Source organism: Nicotiana tabacum, chromosome 3 (assembly GCF_000715075.1).
Source record: "Nicotiana tabacum cultivar K326 chromosome 3, ASM71507v2, whole genome shotgun sequence".
Taxonomy (NCBI): Eukaryota; Viridiplantae; Streptophyta; class Magnoliopsida; order Solanales; family Solanaceae; genus Nicotiana; species Nicotiana tabacum.
In genome coordinates, this window is record NC_134082.1 from 82,971,269 (window position 1) to 82,992,060 (window position 20,792).

The following is a 20,792-nucleotide window of genomic DNA, read 5'->3' on the forward strand; positions in this document are numbered from 1 at the left end:
GTTTTCGCTCTTTTGTCCCCTTTCCTAGTGGAATTCACACAGAACGTTTGATCTCCATGTGGTCGGATCTGACTTCATCTTTTGCAGCCACTGCACCTTTGTGCTGAGCTTTTCTAGTGCATATACTCTTTCTAAAGGAGAAACACAAAAGTTATGAGCAGATAATAGTGGAGGCATACCTCTTTCGTTTTAGGGTGGTGCGGTGTGTCGAGGCGCGGCATCTGCATGTCGTGCAGGAGGTGGGTTGGATATTCGGATATAGGGCTGGTGCCTTTCTCGATTGAAACGGGGTAATTGGTCCCTTCGAACGTCGTTGCGGCGATCTCTTCTTGTTTCGGTTTGGACCGATGTTAACCATTGTATCGGGCCATTTAGGTCATCCTCGTCTGCCCTTACTTCGGCACAATAGCCATTATGGATTTCTTCCCACGTGGTGGGGGGGAGGGGGTACTTCATGAGTCTACTTAGCAGCCTTTTGGTTGCTTTTGACCCGTTTCTGTTTAACCCATTTTGGAAGGCTGATACCGCCATCCCTTATGATACGTTCGGTAGGCTCATTCTTATCCTGTTGAATCGGGCTAGGAAATCCCGAAGTCCCTCGCATGTCGTCTGCTTGACGGCGAAGATGTCATTTACCTTGGCCTCTGCCTTTTTTGCTCCCGCGTGAGCAGTGACGAACTTATCTAACATTTCTTCGAACGTTGATATCGATCGTGCTGGTAGTTGGGAATACCATGTCAATGCTCCCCCTGTCAAAGTTTCGACGAACTTTTTTAGCAGCACCGATGACACCTGTTCTTTCGATAGATCGTTACCTTTTACTGCAGTAATGTAATGGATTAAGTGATCTTCCAGGTCCATGGTGCCATCATATATTTTCAAATATGGTGGCATTTTGAAGTTTTCGAAATAGAGTGGGGAGTCGCCCCTTCACCATATGGTTGTTCGACGAATCGGTCCACGTCACATTTTGGTAGCAACTTCGGAGCGCTCGGTATTTTATCAATCCTTTCCTAATGCTCTTTCATCTGACCGCGGAGTGTTTTGTTCTCATTTTCCATCTCTTCCATTTTATTTAAGATGGTCGTAAGTGCATCGTTACCTGCATCAATGACAGTATGAGTGTTACCTGTTCGTGGAATTTTTGGCTCATCGGCGACAGTTGCGGTTTCTGTGGGTATTGTGCCTCCGATATCTCTTTGAACGGATTTGTCGAGTATGTTGCTCAAGGTGTTTGTCAACCACTCTTCTAATAGCCTTTTCACAGCCGGTGGTGCTTCTCCTTCTGTGGATGTTGAGGTTTCCCTCTCGCGCGAGACAGTCTTGCCCTCTTGCGGAGGGGGGGATCTCTCTCTCAGGTGTAGCACTTGGCGTTGCGTTTTTGTTGTCTTCCCTATCGGCTTCATTGAGGGAATTCAGGAGGTTGTTCATGACACCTACTATTGCCTTTAATTTTGCTTCTCCCTTTCCTGCCATTGTTGGCATTTGTGAGGCTAAGAAGAGGTGATTATTTCTTTTAAGGATCTAGACGAAACTAAGATCTCAGCTATAGAAATCTCCACAGACGGCGCCAAATTGTTTGACTCAAAAGATATCGGAACCTTTTTGAATAAATCAATCAAAGAAAATGAAGGGGTAAATCTTAGCTAAGTATAATAATCTCTAGAACGAAAGATATACAAGAAAAATACAGAGGATAAGATTTCTTTATCTTGTCAAGACGAACCCTTGAACAATAATGACATCAATCGTTTGTGTAAGCAAGTGCTATAAGTTAGGAAAACGCCCAGAGAGCTTACAAGGTTGTTTTACACTCTATATATAAGGGACAAACCCATATTCCTTATGTCCCCTAATGGGCCTACACTGCTACAAAAGTCGTATAGTCTCTTGTTCGCCTGTAGGTCGTCCCCTGCAGAATGTCGAGCTACGAGAATCTCGTCGTTTGTCGTACTCATCAATGGTCGTGGTTGTTCAAATTTGGACCCATACACTAAACAAATTTTTTCTTTCCGTAATCGGTCAAGTTTCCCTAATAAATGGACAACAAACACCACAAGGCACTCTTTGTTGCATGTGGTATTGTACCATTGGGCATTCTTTAGCGGGTTCAGGGGCACATAATTTGACTTATAACTCTAGAATAACGAAGTTCTATAGACAAGAAATGACATAACAATATTCGTCGTGTAACTTGGTCTTTAAATACTGCAAAGAAGTTGACCTAAAAGGCGCTACTTCTTGTCTTGAAAATAAGCTTGATTTAGAAGGAGGACGAGACGACTTTTTACTTGGGAATGAAAATCTGAAATAATTATAAATTTATAATGGCGTCTATCATGCTAACAACCATTAACAGTTAAGAGTTTAATAGCGTCTTTTGATGATGCGTACGGGTCGTTCAAACCTAATTTCTTTAATTCAAAATTTATATTTGTATTAAAAAATTTAATAAGTACAAACAAACCTCTCTATAACTGTATTCTTATATAACAACAAATTTTTTCGGAATCAAATTTCATGTTCAGTTATAACATATGTTTTCTATAACAGCAAGTCGCTATAACATCCAAAAATATTTGGAACAAACGAGGTTGTTATAGAAAAGTTGGATGGTATATACAAAAATTTATATTCAAAATTCAATTATTATCTAATATTGCTCTTAAAAAAATAGAATTCAATTATTATCTAATGTTGTTATTATAAATTCAACTTTCTTAGCTTCGTCAATCCAGAAGTACTCTTGGATAGGTGAAGAGAAGGGGGAGAAGTAAATTTAGTAGGAGCCAATGGAGTGGCACATGATTGGTCTGCTTCTTTTTCTTTCTCCAAAATCAAAGAGGGCTGCGTGTCAAATGTGGATTGCTGCATGTTTTAGCCATGTGTTTTTTAATTTCTCCAGTAGCTATTTGCTGGTCTCGTCTTGTCCCGCCCAACATATATAGAGAAACTCTACCGACACTTCTTTAATTTCTCTATTCCTTTTCTGTCCTATTCACCGCCGGGGAATTAAATCTCATTCCTCTCATTTATTTTATGAAAAATGATGTCAGAGTAATCATTTCAATTAACAACTTCTTTTTTTCATACTTCGTCCGGTGTAAATGATTTTTTTGGTATTTTTTGTTATTCACTATATTTAATTTTTTCAAATATTAAGAAGGAATTAATTTTTATTTTTAAAGTTATCCTTGAAGTAAAGAGTCTTAAAGTATCATTATATTTTTAATGAACAAATTAAGATTAATATGGTCAATTTAATTGTTAATTAATGATAAAAAGTGATTTACTTAATATGTGTAAAAACAGTTAAAAAATCAACTAATGTAGACCCGAGGAAGTATTCGATATCTGCTACTCGCATTGGGACTAATCTGATTATATTTATACCGCGTAAGGCCTATTAAAAAAGAAGCATCCCCTATTATATTTTTACATTTTAATGACTCTAACCCAAAACTTATAGTTAAATCTAGAAGGTTCATATCCATTTCACCGCAATGATAAATTGACGAGATCCACTAAATAAGAACAAGCCTCTTTTTCTTTTTCTCTCAAGAGCTTATAATAAAAGACGAACATCATAGTGCTTATGCACCTAAGTGTACCAAGTTTTTTTTCTTTTTTCTGTTCTTTACTACTGTTAAAGAAACCTAAAATGAAAAACTCTTTCACTTCTCTAAATAAATGCCGCTTGATCTGTGTGCGTGAACAATCACTTTCCCTACTTTCAATCAGAAAAAGAAAGAGAAGTATATAAGAAAATGGAAAAAAGAGTTGAAGGGAAATGCAAAGGTGACAACTTTTAGTCTGAGTTTAGCTAGATACCGCTATAAGCTACGCTTTGCTTGAATTTCAGAATAAAACTTACTGCGTTTGATAGCTTCTACACGGTCAAACTTCTCTATAACGGCTTCGTTTGTTTCAGATATTTTTGGATGCTATAGCAAATTGCTGTTATAGAAAACATATGTTATAACAGAACATGAAGCTTGATTCCGAAAAAACTTAGCTTTTATAGTGAAGTGTTGTTATATAAAGATGCATTTATAGAGAGATTTGATTGTACATCACTTTATGCAATATTAGTATATTTCTTAATACGAGTGCTTATTAGAAGTGCAAATCATCAAATGATTCAAGAAATTCCTTATGCTATATCTCCTAAGTTCCCTTGATCTCTTGCTTAATCCTTTTGCTTGACGACGAAAAAATAGTTCGAAAGTTGCTTTAGTTAAACGAAAGCGTGTTATTGGTTCCACGAGTGTTGTCTGAGCGCTTTATATAAAGAAAAAAAATGAGTTTACAAAATTACGAGCTGTTCGCATAAACTCAACTTGATAAAAATTTAAAGAATGAAAATCCTTAAAGCTCACCATCATTTAGAGTAGAAGAAATAACACTCTCTCCAATTTATGTGACAGATTGACTTGACACATATTATATGGGAAAAAGACCTTTAAAATATATGGTCGTAAATATGAGATAAACATGTTATAATATTTCTTTGCCAACAAAAGTTTTTCATTAAGCGTAAAATGAGAAGTTTAAAGTAAAAATTTTTAAATATAAAAATTTAATAAATTTTTTGGAATAGAATAATAAGGAAATAATATTACTCCTTCCGTTTCATATTAGATGAGCTAGTTTGACTCGGCACGGAGTTTAAGGAAAAAGAAGAAGACTTTTGAAACTTGTGGTCTTAAAAGCTTAAGGGGTAAAAAGTTTGTGGGGCCATGACATTTGTGTGACTATAAAAGCTTATCATTAAGGGTAAATGGGTAAAATGAAAGATTTTAAAGTTATTATTTCCAAATTTACAAATGTATCATTTGTTTTGGAACAGACTAAAAAGGAAAATACCTCATTTAATATGAAACGGGGGGAGTATATAACTTGGAATACTTGAAGTCTTAAAAGAGTTCACCAAATATACTAGGAGTCTGAAACCTTTTTAATCATTTTTTGGACAAAAAACACTTTTGTACTACTTTAAAAAAAATTACACAAATGAGTAAAACGCAGTATTATACTGCGAATTATTTTAACGGAAATTTTGCCGTTAAAGTAATTCGCAGTATAGTACTGCGTTTTTGTTTAAATTTTTTTTTTTTGTAAATCGCAGTACTATACTGCGTTTTACTAAGATGTTGGGCCCAGCTATATTTTATTAAAGCTGTTCGCAGTATTATACTGCATTTTACTTAAAACACAGTATAATACTGCGAACAGCTTCAATAAAATATAGCTCCTTCTTCTTCCTTGGACCACTGAACCGAAGGAAACCAAAAACCTTCGATTCTGTTGCCCCCTGGTCCCCCCTGGTCAAACTTTAAAAAAAAAATTGGGCCCCACCCGTCACCTAAAGAGCAAGGAGTGTAGGTCCCACATACAAGACAAGCTTTGGATTCCTTCTTTCGGGTGCAAAAATTCGATTTCAATCAAATTTAAAAAACTTAAATCGAGGTATTTCAATTTTGTTTATGTCGAAACTCGTATAGTACATGCATATTTGTATTGTTTAATGTGTTTCCATGTTAATTTGTGTTATGTTTGTGTTTAAATTTGTATCTTATTTATACGCGGATTGATTTATTAGCTTTGGTACAAAAAATTGTTAAAATTTGATAAATTATTTGTATTGTTAAAAAATTAATATTATTTATTTTGTTTGTTGTTCATATTTGTATTTTATGTTAGTTGTTTTTATATGTAATAGTGACCTTTTAGCGTAGTAAAATAAATAGTTTTTTAGCGTAGTAAAATATAGAGCCTTTTACTATAGTAAAATATAAAGCCTGTTAGTGTTGTAAAATATAGAGCCTTTTAGCGTAGTAAAATATAGAGCCTTTTAACATAGAGTCTATGTAGTTTAAGTATGTAGTAACTACAAACTCTATCCAATTACACTTTACAAAATTAATTATTTAATTATAACAATAAACTTACAAAAGTAACAAATTCCTATATGTTGTAAAATTAACTCAAATATCGAGCCTGGAACCCATACATAATTATTCTGTCCAATTGTAAACATAATTAATTATTTAATTTATTAAGCTAGCACACACAATTCTAAAAATGTTAAAATTGACACGCATAATAATTAAGGATAACTCGGTGCTACCGAGCCTAAAAAATCGAGCCTGGAACCCATACATAATTATTCAGTCTAATTGTAAACACAATTAATTATTTAATTTATTAAGCTAACAGACACAATTCTAAAAATGTTGAAATTGACACGCATAATAATTAAGGATAACTCGGTGCTACCGGGCCTCAAAAAATGAGCCTGGAACTCATACATAATTATTCAGTCCAATTGTAAACATAATTAATTATTTAATTTATTAAGCTAACAGACACAATTCTAAAAATGTTGAAATTGACACGCATAATAATTAAGGATAACTCGTTGCTATCGGGCCTCAAATATCGAGCCTGAAACCCATACATAATTAATCAGTCCAATTTTAAATATAATTAATTATTTAATTTATTAAGCTAACATACACAATTAATTTTGTTTAAATTATAGTAGACGACATGGACTTTCCTCCGCCTGCGCATCCCGGACCTGCCGAGGATCAACTACTAGTGTTGCAGGGCGACCATAGGTCCTCATTTGTATGGGAGGGACAGCTATCGATGCAGCCTCTCCGCCCCAGGAGACCTGACGATTTATGGGAGTTCATCGGGGAGCATCCTTTCCATGCCCGCGTAGTCGCGTGCCTACAGGCTACGGGCTTCTATACGATTTTTGAGCTTGGACGGATGCATCTTGATTGGTCTCTCATCACGGCCTTGGTAGAGCGGTGGCGACCGGAGACACACACTTTTCACTTGCCCACTAGAGAGGCCACCATCACGCTGGAGGATGTTCAGGTTTTGTACGGGCTGCGCGTAGATGGACGGGCCGTAGCACTGCCCCAGTACATTAGATCCATGACGCGTGCACAATTTTTGGATATGATGATGCATTTTACTGGTTATAGACCTCAGGGTGACGCTGGGGGCAGTCGCGTTGCTTTGTCAGCCATCAGAGATCATATGGCATTTTTGCACCTAGACATTACCGGCGAGACGGAGGATCTCCATATTGAGAGGTACACGCGGTTGACGCTGCTCCTACTTTTTGGGTGTGTCTTGTTCCCGAACACTTCGGGGAGTAAAGTGAGTATGCGCTTTCTCCATCATCTTCAGGAGTTGGATGGTTTACCCCAGTACAGTTGGGGTATTACTGTTCTCGCATACCTGTATAGGAGCATGTGCCGGGCGAGCATGGGCCCAGCGGTGGACATATGTGGTTTTCTGCCCCTCCTACAGGTGACAACATTTTCGAATACTCTATTCATTTCTTCGAATTCTATATGGTCGAAATGACTCATAAATTTTACATCAACCTTTTATCTTAGGTTTGGGCCTGGCAGTGGATCATGCCGTTGCAGCCACCTCTACCAGCACTTGCACCTGGTGAGGCTTATCCGTTTCTCCCTCTAGCTTCTAGGTGGATTCTCCGGCGTGGGAACTACCGAGGGACCGATGCTCATCATAATCTCCCCCTTATCAGGGATGTGCTAGATATGGTGGTGGACGGACAGGTAGATATGTACCTACACTTACTTGTTTAAATTGAGTTGTGTTGCACATACTCACTTTTATGTTATTATTTGGCAGTTCATCTGGATGCCATACAGCGACGAGTTGGTAGCTCAGCTGCCCTTTTATTGCTCAGTCGATCGAATGCTTTGGAGCACCTCCGTCCCGATGATCTTCTTCGATATGGTTGAGTATCATGCCACAGAGCGTGTGCTTCGCCAATTTCACCGTCCCCAGCCTATACCTAGGGATCCTGGATGGGTGGCTATACACTATCAGCGGGACGACCGTGCCAGGCTGGACGATATATATATGGGATGGTTGGAGCAGTAGGTCCTTATTTGGGAGGAGCACCGAGCTGACCGTATTCCGCCAGCACCTACATTTACCCAGGAGGCCACTATTCATATCTATGCATCAATGTACCACCGTCACACCCGACTGATTATCGGGAACCCCATTCATGTACTTGGCGAGCGCTACAAACCATACGCCGGGAGACACGAGGCACTGATATGTTTTTTGGCTTATTAATATCGTATAATTGTTATATTGCGTTATTTAATTAATATTTTAAATATTTCACAGGCTATTGGGCATCATCACCTCTACCAGTTGGGACAGGAGATGCAGCAGCATACCGACATCCCTGCAGTCGTTGACTATGGCCGGCGGGTGGCACAGTTGGCTCGTCGGACCCTGTTTCAGGCGAGAGATGCCGCGAGGTTGGACCACGAGGCTTAGTATATGGCGCCAGAGGACTACCATAGGGGTAGGGGTGTCCCACGAGGCAGGGGTAGGGCACGAGGGAGGGGTGCCCCACAAGGTAGGGGTGCTCCACGGGGTCGCGGGGGACGGCGAGGAGGTGGTCCCCAGCAAGGGGGCGTTGAGGCACCTGTCGACCCACCTGTTGAGGGACATGATGAGGACTTTGGAGTTGTGGCGCTTGGAGATGATCAGCCGGGTTATATATCTCGGCAAGATGAGCCTTCCAGCAGTATGCCTTCGTACAGCCTTCAGCTATCTCTGCCAGCATCGCAGGTCACCCCATCAGGAGCATTGTCGATCACGGGTACATTCGACGGGGATGTAGACCAGTACTTTGCATGCCCATCTACCGCAGCTGAGGATCGGCCCACCCGGGACATGGATGGCGGACGCAGGTTGTGTTATGCCTCATCCCCGACGGTTGATGCGGACCTATCACAGGCACAGGTATGTTTGTATTACTTTAAAATTTCAATTTGTTTTTTTTTCCTTAATGAGCTGCCATTAATTAATTTTTAACTTTCTTATGAAGGCATCGTCCCAGCCCATCTTTGAGGCCACTACATGCTTTGATGAGGACACCACTGATGCGTATATTCAGGAGGCCGACGAGACCACGGTGGGAATATATTTTTTGACTTAACACGTACAATACAAATATACTTTGTCACATGCTAAGATTAGTACTTGTTTTGTAGGTTGCTGACGGCCCGACGGCCTATTCTTCCGATCCTGCCAGTTGTGGTGTCGATGCTGCTGCACATCCTCACATAAAGAGGCGGCTTGATGATGATGATCCAGATAGTGTACCCGGGCGACAGGGGATGCGACTCAGGCCAGCAACAGCACTGAAGCACACAGGCTGCGGGACTCACTGATTTACTTAGGTTTTTAGTTTGTGTAAATAGTGCATTATGTATATAATGATAACAATTATCGTTTAACAACATTTATATTTTAATTGCATTTGAACAGCAGTTTTACTTAAACAGTACACAAGAAACACAAACATTGCAAAACGTAGTACTATACTAGAACTAAAACCATCACTGCACAAAGGATAGTTGAACCAGCTTTTTCACATGGTTTTCATCCTTTCCAAAACGACAAGACAACTCCATAAAACGTAGTACTATACTATGCTTTATGTGTTAAATTTTTCTGCAATAAACCAGCTTTTTTCACATGGTTTTCATCTTTTTCAGAACGACAAGACAACTCCATAAAATGTAGTACTATACTACGCTTTATGTGTTAAATTTTTCTGCGATAAACCAGCTTTTTCACATGGTTTTTATCTTTTTCAGAACGACAAGACAACTCCATAAAACGTAGTACTATACTACGCTTTATGTATTTTGTCTCGCCTATAAATAACGGCATCATTATAGTTATTTTGTGTGCTCAAAAATTAGTAAAAGCAAATATTTCATTAAAAGTAAGGTTTTTTTTTTTACTAAAAGCAAATATTTCATCAAATGGCTCAACCTCTTCGTGCACCAAAGTGCAACTGTGGAAAAGAATACTCGATGCAAAATTGTTGGGATGATGGTGAAGTTGGACACCGCTACTGGTGCTGTATGAACCAGTTATACAAGGTTTCCGACGAACCTATTTGTGATTTTCAGGAATGGGTTGATGAACCATGTTATCAGGAATGCTACAGAGAACAACTGCAGTTTCTTCATAATATGTGTTTATGCCAGCGGGAAACACAAAGAGAAAGCGATAGAATTATTGTAGAAATGAGGGCGAAACTGAAGGAGGTGGGAGAAGAAAAATGGAAAGCACAATGGAATTGTGAAGCACAAAAGGAATGAAAAGAAAAATATAAACGGGAACTTGCGGAGGTGAAGGCGAAACTGAAAGAGGTAGAAGAAGAAAAAGAACGAATCGAAGAACGATTTAAGTGGTTGGAGCGAAGAATAAATGGCAACCGGGACTAAACATTTGCTTGTATGTGTTTAGTGTATTTTTCATATTTCATGTATTTTTATTATGTTGGCCTGTTATGTTTGTGTTTGTGTTGTAGTAATGCTTTATTTTAATTGAAGTGCAAGTTAAGTTTAAGTGCTTGTGTTGCGCATATGAAACTATCAAACCACGCTTTACATATTACATTTCCTACAATTAAACAGCTTTTTCTTCACTCATTTCAAATTGTGGGACATAATTTTATTTGATATATATTGCAACATACACAAGTAAAAACATGTATTACAAAAAACAATACCAAAATAAAAGGCTAGGGGTATCCTTGATAGTTGGGTACATTCGACGAACTTGCACCAGGAGCCGGATTACCACCGCCACGCACACCACCTGAAGGACATTTACGACGGTCGTGTCCTGTTTGCGAGCTTATGCCATATTTACGCGCATAAACGGTGTCACCAACATCCATTTGGTTCCGTATACGCGTTCTCTTTTGCACTTGCAGCTTGCGCAAATAGTCCTTATTACATACCATCTTAAAAGGTTCCGATGGCCAATAATGCTCAGCACCTAATGGCTGCAACTTCCCACTATACGTTTTTATGTATGCAGCAACATTGTATTGCCTATCAATATAGTTTGTTGCCCCATATCCAACTTGTTGCAAGCACTTCAACGCATGTGTGCACGGCATGTGGTAGATGGTCCATTCCCCATATGAACATAACCTTCTATTTTCATTCACCATCTGTAGATTATTCCCACGGTGTCCGCGGATAGCGGTCTTAACTTCAAAAACACCTCGTTCATGATCGTACTGAAGAAATGAATGCCAATGTGCTCGCCTCCTGGACCTTTCAAATCTTCTCATGGGTATTGGCATAAATTGAACTCCCCTGTCCATCAATGCTGATGCAGCTGCATGCCTTTCAACAAAATTCTTCGCACTCTGTTTGAATATCATGCGGACCATGGCAATGACAGGCAGTCCACGGGCAGACTTCAACAAGCCGTTTAATGACTCCGACACGTTTGTAGTGAGGGCTCCCCATCGTCTGCCGCCATCAGCATGCAATGTCCACATGTGAAGCTCATGCCCCATCAACCAAGTATAGGCTCGTGGTTCTAACTGCCGGATCGCTTCCATGCGCCTCGTGAATTTGCACTGCTGATGCTCAGTTGCAGCCAGCCATATTAAGTCATGCAATGCCTTGTCAGGATATTTCTTCTGGAAATTGGCCTTCAGGTGACGCACACAGTAACGGTGGTATGCATATGGTTCCTGCCATTCAGGCAAGTGTCGTACAGAACTTAAAATACCACCATGCCGATCAGATATTAGACAAATACCTGAACACTGTTGACAACATGCTGCTTCAAGTGGTTCAAAAAAAGCGTCCATGTCTCTTCACTTTCGTTGGAACATATGGCAAAAGCTAGTGGAAATATTTGCCCGTTGGCATATACTGCAACTGCAATCAAAAGCTTAATATCATACTTTCCATAGACATGAGTACCGTCTATGGAAATAACAGGACGACAATGCACAAAACCATCAATTGTTGGTTTAAATGACCAGAACACATAGTTGAAAATATATTCGGCTCTGTCCGGACTCCGCTCACGCCACCATTCAACAACAGTCCCGGGGTTAAAGTGTTGCAGTGCGGCCATGTACCTGGGCAGATTTGAAAAAGACTTATCTCAGTCGACATAAATAAGTTCAAAGGCAAATTTGTGACCGAGATATGCCTTTCTTTTGGTTATAGTACAACCATACTCCTGGTGGACGGCTGTAATACACTCTTTAATCTTGAACCTAATGGACACTTCCAAATATGGAATCAAGACAAGAGAAATCAATTCCACATCCAAGTTGAAGTGATTCTCATTGTATGTGTCGCTTTCACATCTGTGCTCGCTAATAAATTTACCCACTTTCCACAAACCTGATTTCTTCTTGGTGGAATGCAACATCTAGTGACAACCCATAAAGTTTCTACGGCATACAGCCTTGTATTTCTCCCTAGTTGATTCACTTACCGTCATCTCACGACACTCTCTTATATTGTAGATTTTTACAGCCCTAATTAGGCGAGCTTTATCGGGGAAATACATGCCCTTTGTCAGAACAGCTGGTCTAGACTCATCCCACATCGCTGACCGAAATTCATCATCATCCCTTGTGAGGGCATCCACGTTCGGCATGCTTGGCAAATTATCAAGGTAGGGAATATTTCGCTCATGAAATGGCATATGGGACTCGTACACTCTTGGTCTAGCTGGAGGTGGAGGAACATGCTCCCTGGTCAACTCAGGTTCAACATTCACTTCCTCCTCCTCATCACCCTCATCATGGAAGGGTGTGTCATCCCCAGACTCATCCGCATTGTTGTCATAATCACTATCATCTTCCTGACTCTGCGCATCTGCCAAATCACGAGTAAATACGTCGTCTATGGGCAATTGTGTGAGGTTCAGGAGCTTCAAGAAGCTCGTTTTCACTGCACATAAAGAACAAAATGATAAGTTACCCAACTAGATAAATACTTTAGATATAGCTATATCACTTTACTTACAAGTCATATTGTCTTGACGTTTCATGATGGATATTTTCTTGTTGGTGATGACTCCCAGATGGACCACCATGGTCCAATACTCCAGAACTACGCATATTCCAACTAGGGGCAGGGTCATAACTTGTAAAATTCATATCCGGACGGTACCCCCTATGAAAAATATGAGTGTTAATACAAATCCAATTAAAACATAAATTAAACATCGCTAAAGCATAGTAAAATTGAAGTTTACCAGTCGTCTTGTTGATTATCTAAAGTCAAAAAATTATTTTGTGGCTGCTCATTCGCCGGTGGTGACAAGTTTAAATCAAGGCAAGCTTTTTCATCACCAATATGTCCGGCAAAAACTGCTCCAAAATAACCACCCGATGACTGGGGGTTATCCCTACTATGCACGCCCTCATTATTGGGAACGTCTTCCACCTTGACGTACATTTCCAATAATTTTATTACAATAAATTCCCTATATTCAGCCGGAATCAGCAAAAAATCTCTAAGAGTTTCATTATCCTCGATGTTAAACTCAGAATAATAAGCAAACCCCTGTGGAATCACTGAATACGGAAATCTACCGGTTATTTTAAGGTTAACCGAACGCCTCCTCTCATTCATTTTTTTACGTAACAACGATACCAATTTATCGTACTCCATAGTAAGCGGCAATTTAACATTGTGGAGGTGAGTTATACCTCACAGAGTTATTCTCCAACACAACCACCCCCCCTCCCCCCCCAATATAGTGAAACCCTTATTTTTGCCACTTCAGACATTGTAAAAAAATAATTGATAAGAAGAAGAGAGAAGTATGAACGTAAGTTTGAAATAAAGTATTGAATGAATTTTTATAAAATTGAAACGCCTTTAAATAAGGCAAGTCCGACGTTGGGGTGTAGAATTTTTCTATGTAAAACGCAGTACAATACTACGTTTTATGTATTGAATTATTGTTATGTCAGTTCATTATTGGTGGGGGCAAAAACCAGAGTACAACGCAATTATTTAATGTAAAACGCATTATTATACTGCGTTTTACAAATATATCTTAGTAAAACGCAGTATAGTACTGCGATTTACAAAAAAAAAAACATGCAGTATAATACTGCGTTTTACTCGTTTATGTAACTTTTTTTTTAAAGTAGTACAAAAGTATTTTTTGTCCAAAAAATAATTAAAAAGGTTTCGGACTCAAATATACTAGCCGTAGTATGATAATCTTACTACAATGATCCAAATTACTTATCCAATTTTCCAAGAAACAAATACAAATTCTCTTTTGTACTCGAGTATACTATAATTAGTATTGATCTATTTGTTTCTGAATACTGGCGAACAATGCCATGCTACCGAAAAAGGGGAAAAACATTGACTGCCAATTTTCTCTTCAGTAAACTTTAGTGTCATTTACTGTTTTCTCCTCACTGAGTATTCAAAAATAGTACTCTTCGATCTAATAAGTATAGCAAAGTAAAATTCCCAACAATAACTGTGCACTCGTCTCCAATATACGTACAAGAAACAGCCCTCACCTTAGTCATTCCCGTTCCATAAAAAGAAACGCTAGCTTACTACTGTACACAACACAATCGAGGAGGATCTCAAGATACAGATCGATCTCTATACTCTCTCTTGTGCTCCAACTTCTGGGATATCTGAAGATCAAAGAAATCAATTAAGTACATTAACGGACTGTAAGAATATTTCAATAAGATATGTGATTTAACAAAAAAAGAAAGGTGCATATAGAAAATGCAAAGTTTGCAAACAAATAACTTTTATGTATAGCTATATATAATTAATCGTCTGTAATAAGTGGGATCAGTAACCTAGAATATAAGACAAATAATTTGATACAACAGGTTAAAGTATGCCGATATATAGTGTAGAGTCTTTACCTCATGATTCAAGAGCGTAAGGTGTTTGCAGCAGATCATAAGGTGCCCAGAGGGTATCTAATGGACAAGGCCGGCTCGCATCGAGTCGAACCCACGGCTTCCCTTTTCCACTCCAATGCAATAAGCTCACTGGACCAGGGTGCAAATTCCGGCAGAGACCTCGGAAATTATCTCCTCCAAGACCATGTTGGTTCCACTTATGATCCACCGGAGCAATATTTCCAGCAAAAACAAGCAGAAAAGGTGGTAACGAACCCAACTCATAAATCCTCATTCTCTTCTGAAGTTCCATCCATTCTACAATCTTTGTTGTATAATCTCCAGCTCTCCATCTTTCAAGATCAATCACCATAACACCCGTGTTGAAATAACAAGGTTTTCGGTTCGCGAAAGTCAAAGAAAGCGAAGGGTTTGACCAGAAAGTGGGGGTGAAATAAGTAGTGAAATTTGCATTGCAGTATTCTGGTGCTGCTAGAACTGCTTCTTCACCTAGAGGTGTTGCTGCCAGCTTGGCAATGTCATCTACGAGAACAAGGTCTGAATCCAGGTACACAACCTACATGGATAACAAATATGTTAGAAAGGGATTGATACTAATAATTAAGTGTAATTTTCTCCTTTAAATAATTATTAAATTCTAGTAGAGTAATACTAAACTTGGTTTATAATGCCCTTTAGCAAGTAAAAATGCAGCCGCTAAAATTCCTTTTTCCGGTTGCTATTTTCGACCGACAAAAAATTCATTCATTGCCAGTCTAAAAGCCACGTAAAGTATACGACAGGAATTTATTCTGGTCGATAATTAAAAAGCCCTTTAGTGACCAAGAATGCCTGCTACTGTACCTGAATTCTTGCCATATACCTCCTTTTAGCGATGGCATTTTTTTCTTCGCATTTTATCATTTCGGTCATTACAAACGACCTTTGGTCTCGATATAAATCCAGTTCCTCTAAGTGTTTTCAAAGATCGAATTTTAATTTCAGCAATAATATTTTAAGGGTTAAATTTCCCTTCGCTACTCATTTTAATTTCAGCATAGAAAATAAACAACATTCAAAAAGAAATTAATTAAAACATAGAACAAGGTCTAAATCGAGGTAAACTAACCTTTTGGATACATCCAGGAAGAAGATCAGCGAGGTAATTTCGAGCATAATTAAGAGGACAGTCTAATGCAGCACGAATGGATGTAGAAATTAATCCTGCCACTCCGGAATCTTGGAAGGGATAAATTGTGAAATGAAGATAAGGGAATGAATTAGCAATTGTGATGTTGAGATAATTAGTGTCAGCGGAGGAAGAAGCAACAAAGTGGAAGATAACATTTTCAGGGCAAGAAGAGTGTTGTAGAACAGAAAGAATCGCAGCCATTGACCCTCGGAGATAAGCTGCATCAAGAGTCATGGCTACATTTACTGCATTTTCAAAGCAAATTCCATTGGAGGTGGAGTTGATGGTAGCATTATTTGTGTCGGTGGAGGAGAAGTGAAGAGAAGGACAAGTTGGGGAGTTGTAGAATTTTGGGGCTTCTTTGAAATGCAAGTTCTTGGTATTGATAGCGCCGGCACTAGGTGCATCAAAGGAGATGGTCCATAAAAGAGAAATAAAGGCCTTGATCTTGAAACTCCCAAGTTTTGGCATTATGGAGAAGCTACACAAACACATAAACAGGCACATATATATATATATCAAACTATCAAAGGCCTAGTGTATCTGTCAATCCCAAAATGGGCTCTACATATCATCTTACTCCTAGTAAATAAAGTAAATAGCATCTAAGCTATATATACTTACTAACTAATAAGTATAATATTACCTATTATAGCAGTTTAGTTATCATGTTTATCAGGTTACTAACTAATTGTGATTATCCTAAAAATTTACTTATAATTACCTTATAAATGACCGAATGGTGTAAAATATTCTTTTACATCGCCAGAGAATATATAATGTAAACTCAAGTAAATATAAGGAATGATTGCTACAATAAAATTAAGTTATATTCAATGATCTTGTATAGACTTTTCATATTATGATTATCCCATATAGTTTAACTTGTGATAATACATTTAGTACCAATCTTACCAGGTTACCAAATAAGAATAATGTTTATCATGAAAGTTTACATGTAACTATCTTATTATAAGGGACATGATGTATGAGTATTTATTACGCATACTACTTAAATTCAATACCTAGAGGGTAGATATTAGAAAAAAAATTCTTGGAAAGACATGAGAAAGAAGACTAATATTTGACTTGTAGGAAAGTCTTGGGAGATGAAAGCGTAAATGTTGGTATCATGTGGCGGCAATGTCGCTGCCAACACGTATTTCTTGCCTCACATAATGTAATTGTCAATACGGTTTGTTTTCTTTAGAGATAAGCAAATACTTGTATTTTTAAGGGTTCTTTAGTTCAGCCATCCATTTCCAGGGTAGTTCCACATCTGCCTCGTTTCTTTAATCGTACGTTTTACCCTCTTATTCAGGCAATTCAAACATTACAACAAAATTAATAAGTTAAAATATTTACATAGTTAGGTGTAGTTTAATTTGCTATACATACCAAATTAGTTATCATATTTATCAAGTTACGTGTTAGTAGTACTTTTTATCACAAAGAAATATTTTTTAGTATTTTATAAATGGCTTGTGTAATATATTTTTTTTAAAACTTAAAGTAAAAGGAAAAACAGGGAAAAGGTAAAACCTGTTGAAGTTTGGCAAATTTGTCCCACATCGGTGGGCTCTTGAAATTTGGGGGGATTTTCCCCCTATAAAAGAAGGCCTAATGTTTAAGATTTAAACACACCTCTCATTTGCCTTCTCATCTGTTTAAGGCATTTATATCTTCTCTCTTTAGTATTATTTCACTTGTATTTTTGGAGTGAAATAAAATATTGGTTGTGTCCGAGGAGTAGGCAAAATTAGCCGAACCTCGTAAATTCTGGTGTTCCCTTTATTGTTGCTTTATTGTCTTATTTATTATTTGGTGGTTGTCATAATTTTTGGTATAGTAGTTGTGACTTATTCACACTATATACATTTGGCTTCCGCAACAATTGGTATCAGAGCCAAGGTACTGTCTAAGTATGCTCTGTGGTTGCAGCATAGTCTGATCTTCCACATCAGAAAAGATTTATCTTGGTAACTGAGTCAAGGTTCTGTCTGAGTATGCTCTGTAGTTGCAGCTTAGTCTAATCTTCTACATCAGAAAGGAAATAATCTTGATTTGTGTCGTCAGCTATTAAATAATATTTGTGTCAAATATGGGAGACAATAAACAAGAAGAATCTACATCAAGTGTCAACAACACGTCATCATTGGCATCTTCGCTTATGACAAGAATTGTGTCAAATGCGAAATTTGCGGTCGAAATATTTGACAGGTCCGGACATTTTGGGATGTGGCAAGGCGAGGTTCTAGATGTCCTTTTCCAACAAGGGCTAGATCTGGCCATTGAAGAAAAGAAACCAGATGTTATTGGAGAAGAAGATTGGAGAATTATCAACCGTGTTGCTTGCGGTACTATTCGATCCTACCTTGCTAGAGAGCAGAAATATCCATACACAAAGGAAACTTCTGCAAGTAAATTATGGAAAGCACTGGAGGATAAATTTTTGAAGAAAAACAGTCAAAATAAATTGTACATGAAGAAGAGACTGTTTCACTTCACCTATGTTCCTGGTACCACGATGAATGAACATATCACCAGTTTCAATAAGTTGGTCACAGATTTGCAAAATATGGATACAACTTATGATGATGGTGACTTGGCCTTAATGTTGTTGGCGTCACTTCCTGATGAGTACGAGCACCTTGAAACTACTCTACTCCATGGAAATGACGAAGTTTCTCTTAGAGAAGTTTGTTCGGCTTTGTACAGCTATGAACAAAGAAAGCGAGAAAAACAGAAGGGCAGAGAAGGAGAAGCACTGTTTGTGAGGGGTCGTCCTCAAAATCAAACGAGGACAAAGAAGGGAAGATCCAAGTCAAGATCCAGACCCAACAAAGATGAATGTGCCTTTTGTCGAGAAAAAGGGCACTGGAAGAAAGACTGTCCGAAGTTGAAGAATAAGGCCAAACATAACAATGGAAAGGCTATTATGGATTCAAATGTAGCTGATTGTGATGATTCAGACTTCTCATTAGTTACAACAGAGTCATCAACATCATCAGACATATGGTTGATGGACTCGGCTTGTAGCTATCATATGTGTCCCAACAGGGACTGGTTCGTGGAATTTCAAGAAGGAGAGTATGGAGTCATCCACACAGCGGATAACAGCCCTCTTACCTCATATGGCATTGGTTCAATACGATTAAGGAACCATGATGGAATGATCAGAACATTGACAGATGTTCGATATGTACCGGATTTGAAGAAGAATCTCATCTCTGTGGGAGCCCTAGAATCAAAAGAGTTCAAAATCATTGCAGAAAATGGAGTGATGAGAGTATGCTCCGGTGCACTAGTGGTAATGAAGGCTAATCGGAAGAATAATAATATGTACCGCTATCGTGGCAGTACAGTTATTGGGACAGCGACAGTAACATCCAGTGACGACAAAGAGGCAGAAGCAACCAAACTATGGCACATGCGCTTGGGACATGCTGGAGGAAAATCCTTGAAAACTCTATCAGATCAAGGATTGTTAAAAGGAGTAAAGGCTTGCAACTTGGAGTTTTGTGAGTATTGTGTCAAAGGGAAACAGACAAGGGTTAAATTTGGTACAGCGATCCATAATACTAAAGGCATTTTGGATTATGTACACTCTGATGTTTGGGGTCCTTCCAAAACACCTTCATTGGGTGGGAAGCACTATTTTGTAACCTTTGTTGATGATTTTTCCCGAAGAGTATGGGTGTATACAATGAAGAGCAAAGATGAAGTGTTGGGAATTTTTCTCAAATGGAAGACGATGGTGGAGAATCAAACAGGCAAGAGGATCAAGTGTATTCGCACAGACAATGGAGGTGAATACAAAAGTGATCATTTCAATAAGGTCTGTGAAAATGATGGCATCGTCCGACACTTCACTGTTAGACATACACCACAACAGAATGGAGTGTCAGAACGTATGAACCGGACCTTGCTGGAGAAGGTACGGTGTATGTTGTCCAATGCTGGCTTGGGCAAAGAATTTTGGGCTGAGGCAGTTACATATGCATGCCACCTCATTAATCGCTTACCATCTGCTGCTATTGATGGCAAGACACCATTTGAAAAATGGTATGGAAAACCTGTCATAGATTATAACTCTTTGCACGTGTTTGGCTCAGCTGCATATTATCATGTGACGGAGTCAAAATTGGATCCAAGGGCAAAGAAGGCTATTTTTATGGGAATTACTTCTGGAGTCAAAGGATATCGCTTATGGTGTCCTATGACAAAGAAAGTAATATTTAGCAGGGATGTTACCTTTGATGAATCTGCTATGGTAAATAAGGTAACAGAAGATACCAAACAAAATGAAGGTGCTGTAAGCACGTGATTTTTGCCCTATATGAGAATTACTAACAAAAAATTCAAAAATAAAATAATTTTTCTTGGTGTGCAATTTTTGTGATATTTTGTGATATTTTGTGTAACTATTTGTATGTTTGTCTGTGCATGTTTATTTGTTAAATTATTAAAAATACAAAAATATGTCGCATTTTGCATGTAGGATTTAATTATACAGTTGTTAGTAATTAAATTTGTTTTACAAAAATTAAAAATTACAAAAATAGGCATCGTTTGCATTTTTAGCATTTAATGTCCAAATATACAATTTTATGCTTAATTAATACTTAATTGTGCGTTAATTGTTATTGGGAGTTAATTTGCGCCTTTATAACTTAATTTAGTTCTTAATAATAGTTTAAGTATTTTTATAATTTAGTTTTAGAAAAACAAAAGAAGAAAAGAGAGCGAAAATATAAAGAAAGTCGGAATTGGGCCTCTTCTTCAATTTCAAGCTATAGGCCCAAAAAATGGCCCAATCTTCCCTACGACCCAGTCCATTTC

At 38.2% G+C, this 20,792-nt stretch overlaps 2 protein-coding genes across 3 annotated transcripts; both read right to left on the reverse strand.

Moving 5' to 3' along the window:
• Positions 1-10,515: 10,515 nt before the first annotated feature.
• On the reverse strand, positions 10,516-13,981 carry LOC142179458 (uncharacterized). 2 transcript variants are annotated; one of them, XM_075249587.1, is made up of 3 exons: positions 13,120-13,981; positions 12,888-13,037; positions 10,516-12,812 (listed from the first exon to the last, which is right to left on the reverse strand). In XM_075249587.1, exons 1-3 carry the CDS (start codon positions 13,536-13,538, stop codon positions 12,746-12,748), a joined length of 636 nt encoding a protein of 211 aa, XP_075105688.1. In that variant the 5' UTR covers positions 13,539-13,981; the 3' UTR covers positions 10,516-12,745. The 2 variants fall into 2 exon arrangements, with proteins under 2 accessions (XP_075105688.1, XP_075105687.1); XM_075249586.1 differs by having other exon boundaries at positions 10,517-12,812; positions 12,888-13,981.
• Positions 13,982-14,110: 129 nt separating this feature from the next.
• LOC107815715 (putative galacturonosyltransferase-like 1) lies at positions 14,111-16,451 on the reverse strand. The gene is made up of 3 exons (XM_016641331.2): positions 15,888-16,451; positions 14,780-15,335; positions 14,111-14,536 (listed from the first exon to the last, which is right to left on the reverse strand). The coding sequence occupies exons 1-2, from the start codon at positions 16,443-16,445 to the stop codon at positions 14,781-14,783; spliced, it is 1,113 nt and encodes a 370-aa protein (XP_016496817.1). The 5' UTR covers positions 16,446-16,451; the 3' UTR covers positions 14,111-14,536; position 14,780.
• Between the last annotated feature and the right edge of the window lie 4,341 nt (positions 16,452-20,792).